This window comes from Eptatretus burgeri, chromosome 7 (genome assembly GCF_056783735.1).
Source record: "Eptatretus burgeri isolate ZD-2024b chromosome 7, Ebu_testis_v1, whole genome shotgun sequence".
In the NCBI taxonomy this organism is placed as follows: domain Eukaryota; kingdom Metazoa; phylum Chordata; class Myxini; order Myxiniformes; family Myxinidae; genus Eptatretus; species Eptatretus burgeri.
In genome coordinates this window covers 29,907,658-29,925,157 of record NC_140967.1, presented here as the reverse complement: position 1 = coordinate 29,925,157, position 17,500 = coordinate 29,907,658, and the positions used below count along the sequence as shown (strand labels likewise).

General features: G+C 42.9%; 1 protein-coding gene across 2 annotated transcripts in view; it reads right to left on the bottom strand.

Moving 5' to 3' along the window:
* LOC147022920 (copine-4-like) overlaps positions 1-17,500 on the bottom strand; it is a 263,594-nt gene that overhangs the window by 37,402 nt on the left and 208,692 nt on the right. For both annotated transcript variants that reach the window (XM_085887892.1, XM_085887893.1), the window contains 3 exons: positions 12,989-13,043; positions 8,526-8,577; positions 7,134-7,267 (listed from right to left, as the gene is read on the bottom strand). In XM_085887892.1, the coding sequence (XP_085744018.1) occupies positions 7,134-7,267; positions 8,526-8,577; positions 12,989-13,043 (241 nt within the window). The remainder of the gene's footprint in view (positions 1-7,133; positions 7,268-8,525; positions 8,578-12,988; positions 13,044-17,500) is intronic.

The following is a 17,500-nucleotide window of genomic DNA, read 5'->3' as shown; positions in this document are numbered from 1 at the left end:
AGAGCATGAGAGGAGTCAATTTATTTATATAATCCCAGCCACCTGGGTTTAATTGATTAGGTGAGAGCTAATTGGTTATTCCCTCCATTCACAGGTGAGAGATGTGGGTGGGTCTTTCTTTATCATTTATGTATTGACTGCTTTCGACATGGGCTGTTTCACAATGAGGGTACCAAGTTTGTCTCACAACCACTAAAAATTCAAAGTCAATATTTTTATACTTTTATTTCTCGAAATCCAACATTGTTAATTACAATACTTAACTCCAAATTTTTGGAGCATCTGAATGAATATTTTGTATTAAAAATAGTACCCCAAGGATGTTAGGAGAGTATTTTTTAAACTACAACAGTCATTAATACAATTCAACTATAACCACAAAATAACAACACTATCAAACTTGAGTGGTTTCCATATGTTCCACAAGTATTATGCCATTAGGCCTTAGTTATTTTATAACTTGGTTTACACAGTTCTTCAGCTAAATTGTAGGGTCGGTAGGTCGAAATACAAATATAATTTCAATTTTTAGAAATTATATACTTTTATGATTTTTTTTAGGATGTTCCATGGAAAAGACAAGAGGAGGTCGGGGGAAAATAAATATAAATCCCAGACCAGGAGGATCGAAGAAAACATTGAAGATGGAAGACCATTCAAATGCAGGATGCCCGTGTTCACTGTATCATCTGATGTGAAAAACAATAAAGAAGGATTAAAACTTGTTTTTACAATATAGTCTGGCATGTTTTTCTTATAGAAACCTGTTGGGTCATCAAACAATACTGAGAAAATTACTGTCCAAGTCGTAGATGTGTGCATGCACACCAGTGCATAGTGCTGGATATGATTTTTAAAAAGGTGTCTACTCGGAGTCAACACGCTCAAAACGGTCAATCAGAGCCATAACCAGCTCTTACTTTTCAGCGGGCATCTGATCGTACCGTCTCCCCATCCCCATGAGCACATCAAAGGCTGATTTCTGGTCCGTTGAAGGCTGAATATCAGCATCTCACAGTGAAACTTTGACGTACTTGGCACCGAAATCTTTCAATACGAACAGCTGTGTACAACTTTCGATGGAAACAAAATCGGCACGATCGATAGTAGCCTGTGAATCATCCCTGCTGCTGCACTGAATTGATGCAATAGTTCGGCCAGAATATTCGTTGTCAAGATGTTGCGTGATTAAATCACCAATACAGTCTCTCAAATTTATACCACTGACATACTTCTTAACAATCACTTTCGCCCCAGAAACCACAGTCAATCTGAACCATGCTGGCCACTGCTCAGACGCCATGACCGAACACTACTGCGCAGTTCTACTGTGCAGTTTGGTTGAAGGTGACTCAGCATTTTGGCGTGTGCGCACGAAATTATATTTTGAAAATAAATGCCGACGTTTACATTTCGGGTTTTGAAACTTTTACACCTTCGGCGGAAAATGTATAAATATAAAAGGCTAAAAATGTGTTTTATATTTATATTTCATTTCAGCAAATATACCGTCGGCGGATCCGTAAACCAAGTTATAAAATAACTAAGGCCTTACTAGAATTATACAAATAATATTGTACAAAATTCAATAATTGTACAAAATTCAATGTCATTTCATGTGATTAATCTCCTGTTGAATGCCATTGAATTACTTTCTGGAGAGGACATTTTTGACATAGTCATTCAATCAGTGTTGTAACAAGATAAATTACATAAATGTAAATACCTTTTACGAGTAATGGATATTCATGACCATGTCAACCTTACAAAACATCAAAATTTATAGCCAGCAAGTAGTTTCCTTATAACTCATGGCAGTTTAGGTGTTTCCGGAGAGGACACATTTTTGTTGGAGGACACTCCGACACAGGATACCAGCAAGCTGGCACTCATTTTACCAACCTCAGAAGAATGACAGGCAGAGTCAACCCCATCTGCTATTAATTCAACAGCAAAGCAGGATTTGAACTCAGGACACTAGGATCCCAAACCCACCACTCAAGCCATTAAGCCAACACCAGGCATAATACTGATTTACCGACTGACTGACTGACTGATATTAAAGATCGGTACCTTCTGGGTGATGTAAAAAGTTGAAAATTTGCATGCTGATGGACATCGAAGCTGATACACCGTGAAAAATCACAGAACCATCGGAAAACATCCATAAACGAAAATGGAAAGAAATTAAACTAAAAAAATGAAAAAATATGTGAAAAAAATGCAGGTGAGCGACCCGAGACAATGGGGAAGCACGGTGATTTTGTGTGCCGTCAGACATCAAAGCCGATACAATGGGAAAAAAATCACAGAATCACAATAGGAGATCACAATCCTCTTATGGATTATCATCACATCTTTTGACATTTTACTTTTGTTGTGAGATTGTGATGGAACAACGTCAAAAGATGTCGTGATGCTTGTAGACATGTACCATGCCCTCTGCAAAGGGCTTGGTACTGTCCATGACTACAAATGGAATTGAAAATCCACATGGCACCAGTACAGGTGACATGCAAAACAAGGGGTAAATGAATAGTGGGGCAGATAACAGCAATTTTTGAGAGGAATCGTGAAAATGATGATACAAGCATCAAATTTGGCACATTTGTTCTCCAGGGCTCTCTGATCAAATATGCCTGATTGGCCATTTGAAAATCCAAATTTTGAAAAATTAAAAAAAAAAAAAAACTTCAAAAAAGTCAAGATCACGAATCAATGTTGGATGCTGGCTGAGATTGGTGAATGTTTCAGAAACATCATCAAAGACGTTCCAAGTCTGCCATGCAGTTTTCTTCCCTTTACCGTGGAAGGCAGACACGACGTCACATCCAGTAAACGCATGGAAGTATGGGATCCCTCTAGCTTTCTCAGGCCCTATTGCAGAAACTACCTCATGGACTGGAATCCATCGCGCTTTGGCTCCTTGGCAAAAGGCAATCCACATGTTCTCAAGACCTAGTTCCTGTAAGGATGGCAGTACAGATATTGCTATGACTAGTACGTCCGTGTCATTAGCCTTAATGATAATGGACTTGCTACCATCCGTCGTTGCATCCCTGGCGTGTACAAATATTCGAGTGTCAGTTTCTTCATGACAACATGGATACACAGCATCCAGTGACTTCCTTGTGTTGCTAATGGCATCTTCTCCTTTTGTGACAATGACTGTGCCTGTCGTCTGTGCTTCACACATCTTTTCCGCAAGGAAGTGAAACAGCTCAGTCTTGTTGCTGTCATCTCGAAGAAAGCTTCTCCAGTTACTTGGGGTCTTACTGGTTCCTGTCACTCTTCTTCTGATTCCTTGCCCCCTTTTCGACCTTGCCTCGGACTTCAGACTTGACTTCTTGTACACATCAAACACTACGTCCACCCTCTCGTACCTGGCACCATAGGATTCCACCTTTGGGATGATGTCTTCTTTAGCATAGTCATCAAATATCTTTGAAGTGCATGGAGGTAGGGCATTGATAAGTGCTGAGCCATCAATGATGACTGCATCTCCCCTTGGTTCTCTGTCTGGAATGTTCACTTGCGCTTCAAGAATTTCAGCCAGCTGTGACTTCAAATTTTTTTTAAGTTTTTTTTTTTTCTTCAAATTTTTCAAAATTTGGATTTTCAAATGGCCAATCGGGCAGATTTGATCAGAAGGCCCTGCAGAACAGAAATGCCAAATTTGATGCTTGTATCATAATTTGCACGATTTTCTACTATCTACTACACGAGAAGCAATACAACAAAACAAGGGGATGAATGGCATTCATTGCAAATATGTCAATAGTGAACTTCACCAACTGGGAAAAACTCAAAGCCAAGCTGATGTGATTTGAATGTTGGCTGCGTACTCAGACGAAGAAGATTCCTCTGTCGGTGTGGAAGCTTTGCCCATTTGATCGACGGGGTAAAATTATACAATTTTGCGCTGGCTTCATAACACGGTAACCAGAAATTGCTAATTTTTACGATTGACCAAAGGGAATTATTTATGTTTTGCTCGTCACAAGATATGGGAACTGTTCATTTCATTTTCATTGATTAATGGCTTTTTTTAATTAATTAAGCTGTTTGTTGTAGCAAAGTGCTAAATGGCTGGGATACAACTGGCCACTATAACTACTTTATGTTGCACCAATTATTATTTTTTTCGCATCAGGACACAACTATTTTTTTTTCTACAAGATTAAGGCTCATGGAAGAGAAAGGTTTAACTGACATTTGGCACAATCAGCAAGAGAATGAATGAAGACGAAAAGAAGAGAGAAAGGAGGGAAGGAAACACTGAAACCAGCAAGTAAGCGGGTTGGGTAAGGATGAGATAATGGGAGTCAGGATGTGTGACGACATGAGGTGACAGTGCACTGCCTGCTTGAAGCCCTAGAGGAAAGAGTAGGAAAAAATGGCCTCTGGAAAGCCATGCCATCGACAGGATAAAGACGAACAAAGGAGTTGAAGTGTACAGTCAGCCTGAATTTTTGGAGTTTAACTAGAAGGGGATTACTGGAAGAACACATGCATCTTGGAGTTGCTGGGGAGGGTCGGAGGACTGGGATAACAGAGGCAGTAAAAACAGAGAGATCACCATCCTGCCTGCAATGTCAAGGATACAAACCTTGTGCTTTGGGCCTCATTGTGGAAGGTTACAATAATATTCACACCTTCAGATTCCACAGAATCCAGGAGAGACATATGTGATGTTGGGGCACCAGCACATAGGGGAGAGCAGTACTTTATTGAGATATGGACAAAAGGCCTTGTAAACTGTCAGTAGCTCTGATTTCTCAAGAAAATACTTATATTGATGGAGGATGCCCAGTTCTGTGGCTGGCTTTGGAGGCCAGCTTTGCCATGTGGTCATCCCAGGAAAGGTCTCAGCTGATGAAGCTGAGAAGATCAAGAGACTGAACCTCTTCTATTGGCTGACCAGGGAATAGACTTGTGGGCTGGTTTGATGATTCTTCTGGAGCAACAGGGTGAGAGAGTGAGATTTTCCAGGATTGAAGGACATGTTCCATTTATCAGACCAGCATATAATCAATTCCAGATTGGCAGAGAGTGACACAGCTGCCGTAGGATGGGGTATTGTTAAAACAATGTGGCATCATCTGCAAAAAGGAAGAGAGAATTTTTAAGAACGTCAGGGAGGTGGTTTATGTGGACGAGGAACAAGACTGGACCCAACACACTGCCTTGGGAAACTCCAGCCTCAACGGGGAAAGGGGAGGAGAGGATTCCATTGATTGCAACATGTTGACAGTATGAGTAAACGAAGTCAGAAATCCAAGAATGAAGGCAGTCTTGTAGGCCACAGACAGAGAGCTTGGCAAGCAAAGCAGGATGTTAGACTGTGTCTAATGCCTGCTATATGTACAAGGAGAGGTTCCTTTTGATTGAGATGTCGGTCCTCCAACAATATACTGTTTATCTATCCCCCTCTGAGTGCCTTCAAAGGCACTCACAAAAGGTCGTGAACAATTCCATAGCTGAAAAATAACCCTGTAGAGGTCATTGTTCCATGGCATTGTGTTGCTGAAACAGCTCTTAACCATAATAGGAATATGAAATATGGTCAGGGTTTGGAAACACAATGGCCAACTCCTTATTTTAAATATGGTAGGATCTTTCATGTCCTTAAGCAAATGTTAACAAATTGGACAACAGGCTTGATATCTCTTTCAAATGATGGCACACTCATTAATGCAACACTACTTTCAAAGCACCAGGATGGCAGCTAATATTCTGACCATAAAAGAGCCCAGATGAGAGAGCTAACCCTCTAGCCAGGCCTGATGTTTGACTGAAGCTGGCAGGAATTTGTAACTTGTTCAGGATGCTGATGATAACTCACCTAATCTTCACGAAAGACACCATGGGACTCATGCTAAAACACAAACTAATGCTTACAGGTGGGACACCCATCTTAACGTCCATCCAAGTGACAGAAAACTTAATGATACAACACCAGGCATGTGAAGCACCAATCTGAAAGTTTATAATCGGGTCATGAATCAAACCTAAACGAGATAGCACAAAGACACGACACCTCTGCGCGACCGCATTAGACTCACACAGTTATACCTGAACTGTGTACTTTGCTGAAGTAGTTGTCATAATGATACAAGATAATCATGCCGCAATCATGCCACAATGATGAAAAAGAGAGACGTGCTGTAATATGGCTTTAAAAATATGATTGCATACACTGGTGTTTATATGATACCACCTACAGCACACTTGATACATGCACTACTTAAACCATTTCATGAGGTTTTGACAAGGTCTCGGGAAATATTGCATTTGGGAACATTACATTATACAGCAGGGTGTCCACAAATTGCCATACCAAATTCAAACTGCAATAAAACGTTTTCATAAAGGGACACAACAAAGCTGTTTGCTGCATGTGAAATAACATTTCTCACAGTTTTATTGACTTGTTTCATTTCTAGTTGTTTTCTGTGACACATGATGTCACATTCACTGCAAATGGCATCCCCACAAGAAAGAGTGCATTGTGTTGCCTGGTTTATAGGGACCCAATCAGCTACAAAGGTTCAACAACGCTTCAAGACGACTTATAAAATGCAGCCACCGTCGAGAAAAAATGGGTCAAGAGTGGCACAGAAAGGTTATGCATCCTGCAGAGGAAGGGGCAGACCGGCCAAACACAATTATTGGTGAGGATGTTGAACATGTTCGCGAGTCGTTCGAGCACAGTCCCCAAAACTCCATTGGAATTATGATGATGATGATCTTGACCAATCCTGACAAACTTTGAGAAATGTTCTTTCACATTCAGCAAACTGCATCATTGTATCACATTTCATTCCGATTTATTTATTATGCTTTGAATTCAGAACGGCAATTTATTGACACCTGCACAGTATATCATGCTAACCACACAGTCATGGATGCATTTGCACACATTGTTGCCATGAAAGGAAGACAAAACATTGGTGTAACTGTAAATAACATGTTTGTTTGAAATTTCACAGTAAAAGTTTTATGATAAAACATTTTAGATCGTAATTTCGATTGTGACAAAAAAAAAACATTTAAAGATCCGCATTCAACGAAGTTGTTGAGCGAATAAATACATCCAGATACAAATTGAGGTTGAAAAAGAGTGAACTCACCGAAGCGAGCTCTGTCTGCTCCTCCTCAACAGCCCACTTTGCCACTTTGCCAATGATTGGTGCAATGTTGGTCGGCCCATACAGCTGAATTTGAGGCAGGCAGTTTTGATAAGCCTCAACCACTCCTTGGATCCCTGTGCGTACAGAGTTAGCCATATTCTATTAAATCACATGCAATATACATCAAAAAAACATTTATCTGTAGAATTATCTGTTACCCATGTGAATATCAAAACAGGAAGTTGCTCTTTTTTTGTATACACTGTCGAAGCTCATATGAGAGCTAACACACAGAACGTACAACAAGGGGAGCAGGAGACAAGAGGGGTGGGAGCAGGAAGGAGCAAACAGTGTGGAACAGAGACATGAGGAGATCTGTGGAAGGGAGAGGGATGGGGCAGGGTACACAGAGTAAACAAGATGGACACTGCAGGGATTTTCAGGTCCTCATACGACAGGGACTTTCAGGAAGGAAAGCAGGGATTTTGAAGGAGGTGGGTTTGGGGAGTGGATTAGTGGCGTTTGAAAAGGTCGTGCTTCTGGATGGGGGAAGAAGATAAGACATGGTGGTAAACAGCTGCTTTGAAGACCTGGAGAGAAGAGTGGGACAGAGAGTGAAGAGGCTGCTGCTTGCCAATCTGAGGGATGACAGATGGTACGGCAGAGGGTGGAGTGAGCAGAAAAGAGATAAATAGGATTTTCCAGAGTCAGAGAGATCATTTATTGATGAAAATGATCATCAATTGAAACTCCTCGGCAGTTTAAATTTTGACACCTATTAAGTGTGACACATAGTCGTTTCCATCCATACTAAAAGAGCTGGTACTACCAGAAAGTACCACTATTGAAGCAAAATGGTGAACTTTGGGTAACCTTAAAAGATCAGTGGCTAAATTGATATGTTACATTTCTTTGAAAAAGTCGATTACATATTATAGGCTTGATTGATTATTATCGTACAAAAAATTCTCATGATGTGTGATGAGATTCTCGTGCAATTTCTATCAGATTTCATGAGAAATCATTGGAGGTTTTTGTTAGGATGACCTTTATATTCTTAAGACCTTCTTCACAGGAAGTGTGTTGACTTCTACAATCGAAACAGTTATGAACTCAATAACTGATTAACGAATAAACACAGAAAGGATCGATGTTCAGTTTCCTGTCACTACTTTTCAAATGCCAACTTGAGGCTGACTTATGAGCTTCTGTCCAAAGAGTGGTCCAAATCAGGAATATCAAAAAAGAAACCAAGGTCGTATATGCACTTTACCATGAACTATAGCAATAAATATATGTAACATGCCAAAGAAGTGGGAACATGAATGATTGGGTCTAAAATTGAAACTCCCTCCATTCAGTAATAGCTCTAGAGATAGCGAGCAAACTCACCTTCGCACTCAACATTATCGTTGATGAAGTTGATGGGGAATTCATGAGACACCTGTAAGAAACACAAAAAAATTTTGGCATATTGTTCACATTTCTCCATCATCAAGTTATCCCACGTTACATACTATATATGGTGGATTTGCACAAACTTTGTGACCGTTGACATTTAAATTATGATACAAACTCAACACAGATCAGGTCACTAGTTGAATAAAAAAGGCAGTCTCAATTGTGGCCTGTTCTGTTCTTGTATATGGCAGCTTTGGCTGCGAGGTATCAATAATTTCTTGGAGCACAGCTGTTCCACTGATGCTGTGCCCCTCGACCAGTACACTGATGCACATTTCACTAATCCCAGAAGGATGACAGGCTGAGTCAACCCCACCTGGTGTTCATTCAGCAGCAAACAGGGCTCAAACTCAGGACCCTAGGATCCCAAAGCCAGCCCCCCTCACCTCTAAGCCAACACCAAGGTTATGATAGTGGCTTGTGATCACACCTTGCTACACTTCCTTGTATTCACGTTTTTGTACATATTGTGTAAACAATCCACTTCCTGCAAAGGATCAAATAGCATCTTCTTGAGTAGAACAAAGCAAAGCCATTAAAGATGAGAAGTTGGGACAATTGAGGCAAAATAGTGAACTGTACCCGATGGTAAGAATTTTGAATTTGGTCATGGACGAATGCTACTGACCCAAAGCAAGGGCCAAATCCTTTTCTCAGTAATTGAATTGAAGAACAATTAAGTCCATCTAGATTTTTTTTAATACAGCAATTTTTGGGTCACATTGCTAATTTTTTTATGGACGGTGTTTTCGTTATTACTCGCAGAGTACCTTCCCTTCAGGCAATCTTGTTCGAAGCATGCAACACGTTCTTCTGACACATACCTTTACTTGGGCAGTGTATAGGCAACTAACAGCATTGTATAGGCAAAAAAATAACCCGGGTTATGTATAGGCAAAAAAAAAAAAAGAAATCTGCAAGGCTCTATGTCCAAGATGGGGTCAGTGTTCATCAATCAACAATATCCCGTTCCATTCACAAAGATGGCTTCTATGGACAGGTGGCAAGAAAGAAGTCATTACTGAAAAAGACGCGTCGAAAAGCTCATATAGAGTTTGTGAAAAAGCATATTAATGATGCTGCAGTCATGTGGAGAAAAGTTTTGTGGTCAGACGAGACAAAATTGAACTTTTTAGTCTAAATTCAAGGTGTTACGTCTGGCACAAGCCTAACACTGCACATCACCCAGTCAAGACCATCCCTCCTGTCAAGCATGGTGGTGGCAGCATCATATTATGGGGCTGCTTTTCATGAGCAGGGCCTGGAAAGCTCGTCAGGATAGAAGGGACAATGGACAGTGAGAATCCTTGATGAAAACCTGCCTGAGTCAGCCACAAATCTGGAACTCTGGGTCGGGGATTCACATTTCATCAGGACAATGGTCCAAAGCACAAAGCTAAAGCCACACTGGAGTGGCTGAATAAAAAGAAAATAAATGTTCTTGAGTGATCCAATCAAATCCTGACTTGAATCAAATTGAACATTTATGGCGAGACTTAAAGATTGCAGTCCATCGACGATCCCCATCAAACTTGGCAGAACCAGAACAATTTTCACGTGAAAAATGGGTGAAGATTTCACCATCTCACTGTGCAAAGCTGGTAGAGATCAACCCAAAAAGACTCAAAGCAGTCTTTACTGCAAAAGGTGCTTCCACCAAGTACTGACCTGGCTGAATACTTTTACAACCAGTGAATTTTGATTTGTACATGTTTTTTGCAGAAGAGGGGGAAAACATACAACAGCAGGGTTGAGGGACAAAATAGAGAGAGACTTTGAAGATAAAGATACGAGGAAGGATGAGGACGAGGGGAGGGGAGGGGTGTATGGAGTGGACAAATGTATGCAGAAGCAAACTCTCAAGAAGGAAAACAGGAAAGTTGGAAAGAGGGTGGGCTTGGGAAGAGAGTTAATGTGGTGAAAAATATCTTTTTGGGGAGGGAGGGATGACCTGAGATGGTGCTGAACAGCTGGCTTGAAGACATGGAAGGAGGGATGAGATTGAAGAGAATATGGAAGTTGGAGGTGAGCAGTGATTTTGGATTTTGCGAGTTTCACCAGAAGGGCTTGCTGGTGGACTGCATGCACCCTGGCCTTCTCATTAGCAGTCAGTTGTGGTGCCATAAGAAAAGTGGGAAGGGATGGAGAGGGAGCATCTGCAGGAACATACTTAACAATATGCCATCAGGTCTTTCGGGAACCAGCCAGGCTTGAAGGTTCAGCCATCAGATTGGCCAGAGGTTGTTTTCTGGCTTTCCTGAGAGTGGACACATTTGGTGTAGGCTTTGTGGAGTGATCTAAGGTTGCTTCGGTCTGATTTGAAAGAATAGAAGGCAAGTTGTTTCAAGGCAACAGCCTTGCCACAGGATTCAGTTTACCACCAGCAGGGTATGATAACTGAAGATGAGACGGGATGGATCTGTGCACAAGAGAGAGCAGGTTTCTGGAGAATAATTCCCAGGCTGTGTTAATATCAGGGGTGGCAGATATGGGAGACCAGTCCTGAAGTGAAAGGGTGACTTGCAGTTCCTGCCAGACAAATGTTCCTGGATTTATGGTGAAAATGCTGAATTAAGATATTCCATGTTCTATGAATATTCCAGCGATTTAACGTGACAATTCTTCCTTATTGTTGCCTCAACCAGTTCGTGGGTCGGTCGCATCTCCCAGACATCCTGACCTGGAGTTATCTTCCAGGGATTCGTGCCCTTGCTTATACTGTAGATAGCCAAATATGAGGGCACTACTTCCTCATATATGGACACCATGCATTTATGGATTTATTTGAAGCTGAACTTTCATTGCATAAAAATTTGATGACACCTCATTGCTCGACTTGGCTTTAACCCCTCTCCCCACTTTTTTGGAGACAGTCAAGTCTAGGATTTTATGTGCGCTATTCCATCCCTCAATATGATTACAGTGGCATCTTCATTTGATATCTTCACAGTGCTATCTATTCATGTGGCTAATATGAACAGTTAAGGTAGCTGGTTTAAGATCTTAGGGTCTTGAGTTCAAGCCCCTGAAAACCATTGAATTAACATCAGGTGGGTTGACTCAGCCTGTCATCCTTTTGAGGTTGGCAAAATGACTACCAACTTAATGGTAACAGGAGCATTGCATCAGCAGCACAGCTGCATCCCCATAAAATTATGCAGCCAAGCAGCCATAGGCTGCATATAATTAAATAAATAAACAAACAAATGTGCACCTGCTTCACTGACACTTGCTCTGCTTTCTCGACAATAGAACTTTAAAATAAATGCCTTTTATTGGATGTCCTAATCCTCACTAAAGCACAGTCTCATCAATCCAGCAACCAATGCTGTTAAGGAGAAATCCTTTTTGACTGCCTGTCGTTTAATAACCTGGCTTCAGTGTCATCAAATCAGTTTGGCTTATACAAAATTAGACGTTCCAACGACATGGTAATACCGACTGTTCACAATGAACATACTGATGTTGTTGAATTGGTGTCTGCGGCTAATGAGATTTCCTTCACTCAATGAAAACTGTGAAATAAATTTTGGCAAATTCTCGATCCTGGACTTCCAGGAAAATTAAGATGTAACTACAAAGACAGGGATACAGGTGACAGCTTTTTTGGAAGTGTTTTCCAAAACAATATATTCCTGAATCATGGACTTTCTCGTGTAAATAGATGGCAGGTGACACCAAATATGGTTTAACCCGTTGATTTATTTTAACATTTGCAAGCAGCACAATGTGAAATTATTGTATCATGTTTTCCCCAAACAAGACCTCTGATATGCTTCAAATTTGTGAAATGAGACCAAATACTTCAAAATGTCATGGGGGCATGCCCTGGGACCTCCCGAGCGTGACGAGCTTTCAACACGTTATTTGGGTGGTTGATCAAATACTTTTGAGTGTACACACACACACACACACACACACACACACACACACACACACACACACACACACACACACACACACACACACACACACACACACACACACACACACACACACACACACACAGTTCCACGGCCCCTAAGGAAGTCTGTGCCACAAATACAGTCTTTGTTCTTGTGAATGTACAGTACACTCGACTCATATTATATTATGAATGTCTGTGCATTACATCATCATAAAGGTGTGCTTTGTGCTACTGATGCAGAACTCCTGCACATTCAGAAAGAAATTGGCAAAATGGCATGCTGTTTTGAAAAGACACCAGAGGAACTTTAATGCCAACCAGAGAATGCCAGTAAACAGGACAGCCAGCTTAATATCCCCTCCGAAGGACAATGCACTCATTTATTCAACATCATGCTTGAGGAGCACAAGCCTTATACAACAACGGTTCTGCGTCACTTTTTCAGCAGCGCAGTGACGCGGAATAGGAAAGTGCAGAGACATCTTACCGTGTAATCAGGTGGAATTTTGGCTCCAAAGCCGAATGCAGGAAACATCTTGTCACTGGAAATGAGTAGAACAAAGCGTTAATACTTAGCTAAACGAACATTCTAGCATGAATGAAAAAGAAATTTTTACATTGGGTATTCATACAGAATTTGTCATGGTAAAGATTCCACTCAAACACAAACATCTGTGCTTGTAATGGAAAGGTGGGGGTGGAAGGGGTGGGGGGGGAGTGGTGATCTCCACAGTACTGCTTAATCCCCATCCAAGAAAGGAATGATTTACACAATAGTGATAGGGTTTTACAAACATTCGAATCCTCAACTCCACATAAATCATCATCCTACCGAAAGTGAAGGTCAGGTGAGGTTAAGTATGGGAGCAGCACGTCGCTGCATCAACTTTCCGTCGGTACTATATATACATATATTATGAAGACTCTCATCTTGTATGTATGTATGTTCCTGAAAGACAACCAAAACGGTACACGATAGCGCAAAAATTTTATGGCCACCTTACTCACCATTCTCCTGTGGTGTGCAGTATCAAGTTTCGTTCAAATCAGGCAAAGAAAAAAATTATCAATAAAATCAATTCCCGATTCAGTCAAGTACTCTTCAGGAGAATTTAATCAATGCAAACAACCTTAGCAGTATAGTTCACTGGTGCTATCTTTTTTTTCTTGAAATGATTTTTTTCATCAACCGCTGTCACAACGGAACCCAACGGGTTCACGGGTCGTCTCGTATACATATATATTTTGACAGATAGATAGATAGATAGATAGATAGATACATACATAGATAGATATACATTACACACATATATAATAATATACAACATACAATTTCATCGAAAATTCATACCAAAGCATTGGTACATGGCCTTATCTTATATGCATCCGCATCGATTTCATGGGGACAGTGGGAACAATTCTCCTTCACCTCCCACAAAGGGGGTGAGGAGTATTACATGGAGAAATATATACATATAATATTATTTTTCTACATATATATATATATATATATATATATATATATTGTTGTAGATTTCCGCCCGGTCGGCGTGCGGATGACCGCCTTAGCCCAATTGGGGCCGCGTGCGCCCACCGAACTCACAATCTAGTCGTAACTTCCGGATCAACGCTGAAACCCAGCTATGGGTGTTTTTTAACACACCATAAACCAGCCAATCCCTCTGTCCACGCGCTACAGATCGATCGCCAAATTGTCGATGTACCTAATTATTCGTGCAGACAGATATACCGGGAGTTTATACCTCGACGGGGCCTGCACGAAAAGGAGCCACTTAAGCAGCTCGTTCCGTATGCGATTGCCGAGCGATTTTATATCACCAAGTCCCGTCGGACCAGATGTACGTTTTATCGGCTTGATAATCAGCCAGCTAATTTCCCGAACGCATCATGGCAGTTAATGGAGGAAGGGACGCAACAAGCGGGTTGATATTCAAACAATAGGGACATTTATTTCCACTCGGCAGGTCAATGGGGCGGATGGGGACAGGACACGAGCAAAAAGCCTACAGTCGATTCCTATGATCATTTACAGCACGCACTTACACAATTCACTACTTAAGGACAAGGCCCCACAGACTTTCATGCAAAACCCAAGAAAGAAAGAACCGGGCTCGTGAGCCTTTATAATTTCCTCAGAGCCGGGATGACCGAAGGGGCTCCGAGAGACCGGGGCAGGTTACCTGGCCGCCCATGGCGGCTCGATGGGCCCTTGTTCGGCAACCCTCGGTGTCTTTGCCTGGACCCCCGAGCTCCGACTGGCTCACTTGGTCATCCGGCCTCCACTGCGGCCTGGCTAAGCTGACGATGTGCTGGAGGAGTGAACGGGTCTCGACTCCGGCTTCCTGGTTGTGCCGGCGAACCTTCCAGCGAACCAACTGCCCACACTCCATCACTCCAAACTCAGTTCCCACCTCAGAACCCTCCAGCTCTCAATTTGGCGTCTCTCCACTCCCAACTCCCACAGACTCCGAGCTCCCCACACCAACTGCAACTTCGGCCAGCGAACGCTGCTTTTTATCACCCCCGGGGCATTCGCCCCTCCCTTCCTGGAGCGTGGGGGAAAATCCCAGGAGTGATCGGCTTGGCTCTGTTGTTGTTGTAATAACCGTCATTTCTGGTTCCTTCCTCGGGTGGCTTTCTGGGAGTGGTGTTTTTGTTTGTAGAGGAGGGTCGCTGTGTTGTGGAGATTGATGAGGTTGTTGAGATGCTGTTGTGGTGGTGGAGGTGGCGTGGTTGTTGAGATGCTGTGGTTGCAGTGTGGTTGGCACTGTGGTGGGGATGGCATGATTGTTGAGATGCTGTGGTGGTGGTGGAGGTGGCGTGGTTGTAGTAGTGTCTTTGAAGAGATGCTGTTTGTTTGAAATAAAAGATAGAAAAAGAATAACGGCTAACTCAAAGATGCACAGCCTGGCACACGAACGAGACCCATTATACTTCGGTGGGGAAATCTAACCTGAAACACACTGAAATAACTGACCTCTGGGGAACCTGACTGGTGTTCTGTGAATTTCCACAACCGTGACAATATATATATATATATATATATATATATATATATATATATACATATATATACATATATATACATATATATACATATATATACATATATATACATATATATACATATATATATATATATATATATATATATATATATATATATATATATATATATATATATATATTGTTGCGGTATTCGCGCCCGCCGGCCTGCTGACGGCCACGTAACTCGAATCGCGCACGTCGCCCACCGGACGGACAATCCAGTCGTGACCCTCTCGGACTAACGCCGGGAACCAGTCACGGGTGGACCTTTCGGTCTCACCGCGATCGAGCCAATCAGCCCCCGCGTGGGATAGGGTTGCTCGCCAAATTCGACCTACCTAAGTACCCACGCGGAGGGTAGACCGGGCGATCGCACCTCGCCGCAGGTCGACTTCGGACACGGGCCACTTAAGCGACCCGTTCCGTACTATCAGAATAACCGAGCGGTGTTATCGTCGACCTCGACGGTTCGATTAATTATCGGGCGTATTCAGCCCACTACCAACCCTTTACGTGAAGCAAGATGGGGATTCAATAGAGGAAAAGACGAAGCGAAGCGGGAAACAGTTCAACACAAAGCACATTTATTTGCGGCACACGGGAGCACACATATACAATTCCACCAAATGCACACAGAAAAGACACAATGTAATTTACACAAAAAGCAAATGTAAAAGCGAAAACACAATGCAGAGCTAATACCGACTACCGAGCACATGGCAACACTTATACAATTCTACTTCACAGACGGCGCCGACAACACATACCCAAAACCAAGGAAAAGAATACCCTCAAGGATGAGGCGGGCCTGAGGCCGAGACCGGGTCGCGCCTACCCGTCTGGTGATGAGACGCGGAGCGGTGATGGCGCCTCAACTCCGCGGGCCTCGCGGACAGTGTCTGGTAGGGGGTGGGAAAGGGGCCCCCTTGGTCGCACTATCTCAGCGCGGGGGGAAACAGGAGGGGGTTGCTGATGCTCGGGGTATAGAGGATTTTTATTATCCCGCGACGAGCGTCTCCACCTCGGCCAGGTCGCGCTGTCGGCCTCCCTGGGGTGCAGCTCCCGACGCGAGCACCCCCTCGTCTGGTGTCGCTGCCTTTCCACAGCTCCGTCCCCTCCGTTCCGACTCCAACGCACACGACGACCAGCTCCTTCTTGCCAACTCCACCGCCCGCGAAGTCTTGACTCTCTGTTTCCAACTCTCCTACTCTCCTACTCTCCGCCTCTGGACTCTCCTACTCTCCGCCTCTCCGCCTCTGGACTCTCCGACTCTCCGCCTCTGGACTCTCTGGGCTGACGAACACGGTCCTTTTATCAGCCCCGTAGCTTTGCCCTCTCATCTTTGACCCCCTCCCTTCGACCTTTCACCTCGCTCCCCATTGGCCCGAGAAAAAGTGGGCGTGAAGGCTTTTTGATCCATAAATTTGCATATATCGATCGCCCTGGGGGCGGGGCCAATTCGCCCCTCGCTCACCGATTGGACGGCAAAAAGTGGGCGTGTGTCGTTTTTGATCCGTTTTTGAAGCACAAAATCCGTGATTTTGTACACGCTGTTCGGCGCGCGCCCTGCACGAGTCCAACACCGGTACCCACAGCGGGGCAAGAACGGTGGCGATGCGACGGTTGCGAGGTGTGACGGGAAGGTCGTGGCGGTTGTGGTGAAGCGGCGTTGTGGTTGGTGGTTGATGTTGTGGTTGTGGTGGTAATCATGGCGGTTGGTCCAAAATAAAGATAGCAAAAGAAAAACGGCTATCCTGAAGAGTCGCAGCACGCATGAATGACATGTATTCCCACTAGACAACGGGTTTGGGCCTAACTACACATGTACTTACCGAGATACCTCACCTGAGGGACCTGAATGGTGGTTTGCGAATTTGGTAACCACAACAATATATATATATATATATATATATATATATATATATATATA